At 39.9% G+C, this 1,958-nt stretch overlaps 1 protein-coding gene across 1 annotated transcript in view; it reads left to right on the forward strand.

Moving 5' to 3' along the window:
• Positions 1–1,135: 1,135 nt before the first annotated feature.
• UBA2 (ubiquitin like modifier activating enzyme 2) overlaps positions 1,136–1,958 on the forward strand; it is a gene marked incomplete at its 5' end in the record, with an annotated part of 39,227 nt that continues 38,404 nt past the window's right edge. Inside the window, 1 exon segment of the mRNA XM_014585434.1 lies at positions 1,136–1,219. Within this exon segment, the coding sequence (XP_014440920.1) occupies positions 1,136–1,219 (84 nt within the window).

Genomic DNA, 1,958 nt, shown 5'->3' on the forward strand with positions numbered 1-1,958 from the left:
TCCCTTCTCCTCCATTCTCCTCCTGGGATCTTGGGCACGCATGCACAGGTACCCAGCATGATCCTTGGGCTGACAGATCTGAGGCTTGAACCATGGTCAGCCTTGTGGGAGTCCAGCCTTAAGTGCTACAGCATCTGCTGGCCCCGAAACGTACTTTTTTTGGAGTTTTGCTAGAGGAAGCATGCACTTGCTGAAGAGACAGAAAGCGAGAAATCCCCCCCCAGGGGAGTGGTCATGCTGCAATTCCTTCTCCATTATCCTCTCAGGATTTTGGACATGCACACACACACCTGGCCTGAGTTTCAAGCTTCTGGGTCCCGGACTTGAACTTCTGTCAGCCATATGGGAATCCAGCGTCTTAACCACTATGCAACTTACTAGCTCCCAGAACCTGATACTTTTAAACCATGTGTATATGTTTCCTTTCACAATCCTTAATTGTAAGTGAAATTATTTAAGGATGAGGATTTTTCCTTCAAAAATGTTTAAAGAATTATTTATTTAATTTGTTGTTATTATTTATTTTTAAATTTGACCAGAGAGATAGAAAAGTGAAAAAGCAAAGTTGCCAGGTTTGGGATTTGAACCATGGTGGGCCACGTGGGAATCTGGCGCCTTAACCACCATGCCATTTGCTAGTCCCTTCCAAATATTTTTGAGGCCATTTTTTTTTTTTTGCCATTAAATCTTGGTTCTGGGGACCAGCAGTTGGTGTGCTAGCTATGTTGCTGGACTCCCATGTAGTCAACTGTGGTTCACGTCCCTGGACCCGGTGGCTTAAACTCAAGCTGGATGCGTATGCGTCCATACCCAAGATCCTGACAGGAAGATGGAGAAGGGATTGCAGTGGGGCCATCCCCCCAGGGGGTGATTTCTTGCTTTCTATCTCTCTGTCTTTCTTTCTGGCGAGTGCATGAGCCCTATAGCAAAAACCTCTTTAAAAAAAGTCTTGGTTCTTTTGCATGCATTACACCATTTTTATTAAATTAACAGTTTTGGGATAACTGGCTTGAAAAGCATTTTCGCTGCTAATATAGAAAATACCAATAATTCTGGATTATGGATACTGAGGATAGTTACGCTGTTCAAATATACCAGAATATTTATGATTTATCTGAGGTTTATGCATTTGTAGATTGATCTGGATACTATTGATGTCAGCAACCTCAACAGGCAGTTTTTGTTTCAAAAGAAACATGTTGGAAGATCAAAGGCACAGGTAACTGTTCTTACACTGATCTCCTATCTATGACTCCAGATTAATTTTGCTTTTCCTGTAGGAGGAAGAGAATAAGTGAAGCTAATCTCTTTTTAGCTGAGGGATTGTGAGGAATACAAAAATATATCAGATAGAGGGTTAAAAACTAATAAGCCTGCCTTCTTCAGTCTATACAGGAAATAGAAGTGTTTTACCTAATTTTGTAGTTGGTATGGCTTTTGTATTTTATATTTACATTTCGATGGTTTATTTATAATGAGCCTTGTGTTTCTGCACCTCTATTCTATGTTTTTGTTCTATTCGTTTATGTATAAAGTTAATTTTTGGAGAGAGAGCACACACCTCATGTAAAAGACAGTAGAATGTGTGTCCCTAACAGGATCTTGACATTGCTGTCCACCTCCAGTTTCAGGAACATCTTCAGGCTCAAACCCAGAGCCTTTCCTTATGTATTTTACCACAGTGCCTCTGTTGTCCCTTATTTATTTATTTATCTATCTATCTTTAAATTTTTTTCCTGTTTTGTTTTATTTTTAAAATTTAACTTTATTGTTATTATTATTTTCCAGTTTGATCAGAGAGAGACAGAAAGAGGGGGAAAGTGAGAAAGCAAGCCACCAGATCCGGGACTTGAACCATGGTCAGCCACATAGGAGTCCAGTGCCTTTAACCACCACGCCACCTGCTGGCTACTTTTTTTTTTTCTCTCTCTCTCTCTCTCTCTTTTTTTTTTTTTTTT

The sequence above is a fragment of the Tupaia chinensis genome, unplaced genomic scaffold, assembly GCF_000334495.1.
Source record: "Tupaia chinensis unplaced genomic scaffold, TupChi_1.0 Scaffold149922_1, whole genome shotgun sequence".
Taxonomy (NCBI): domain Eukaryota; kingdom Metazoa; phylum Chordata; class Mammalia; order Scandentia; family Tupaiidae; genus Tupaia; species Tupaia belangeri.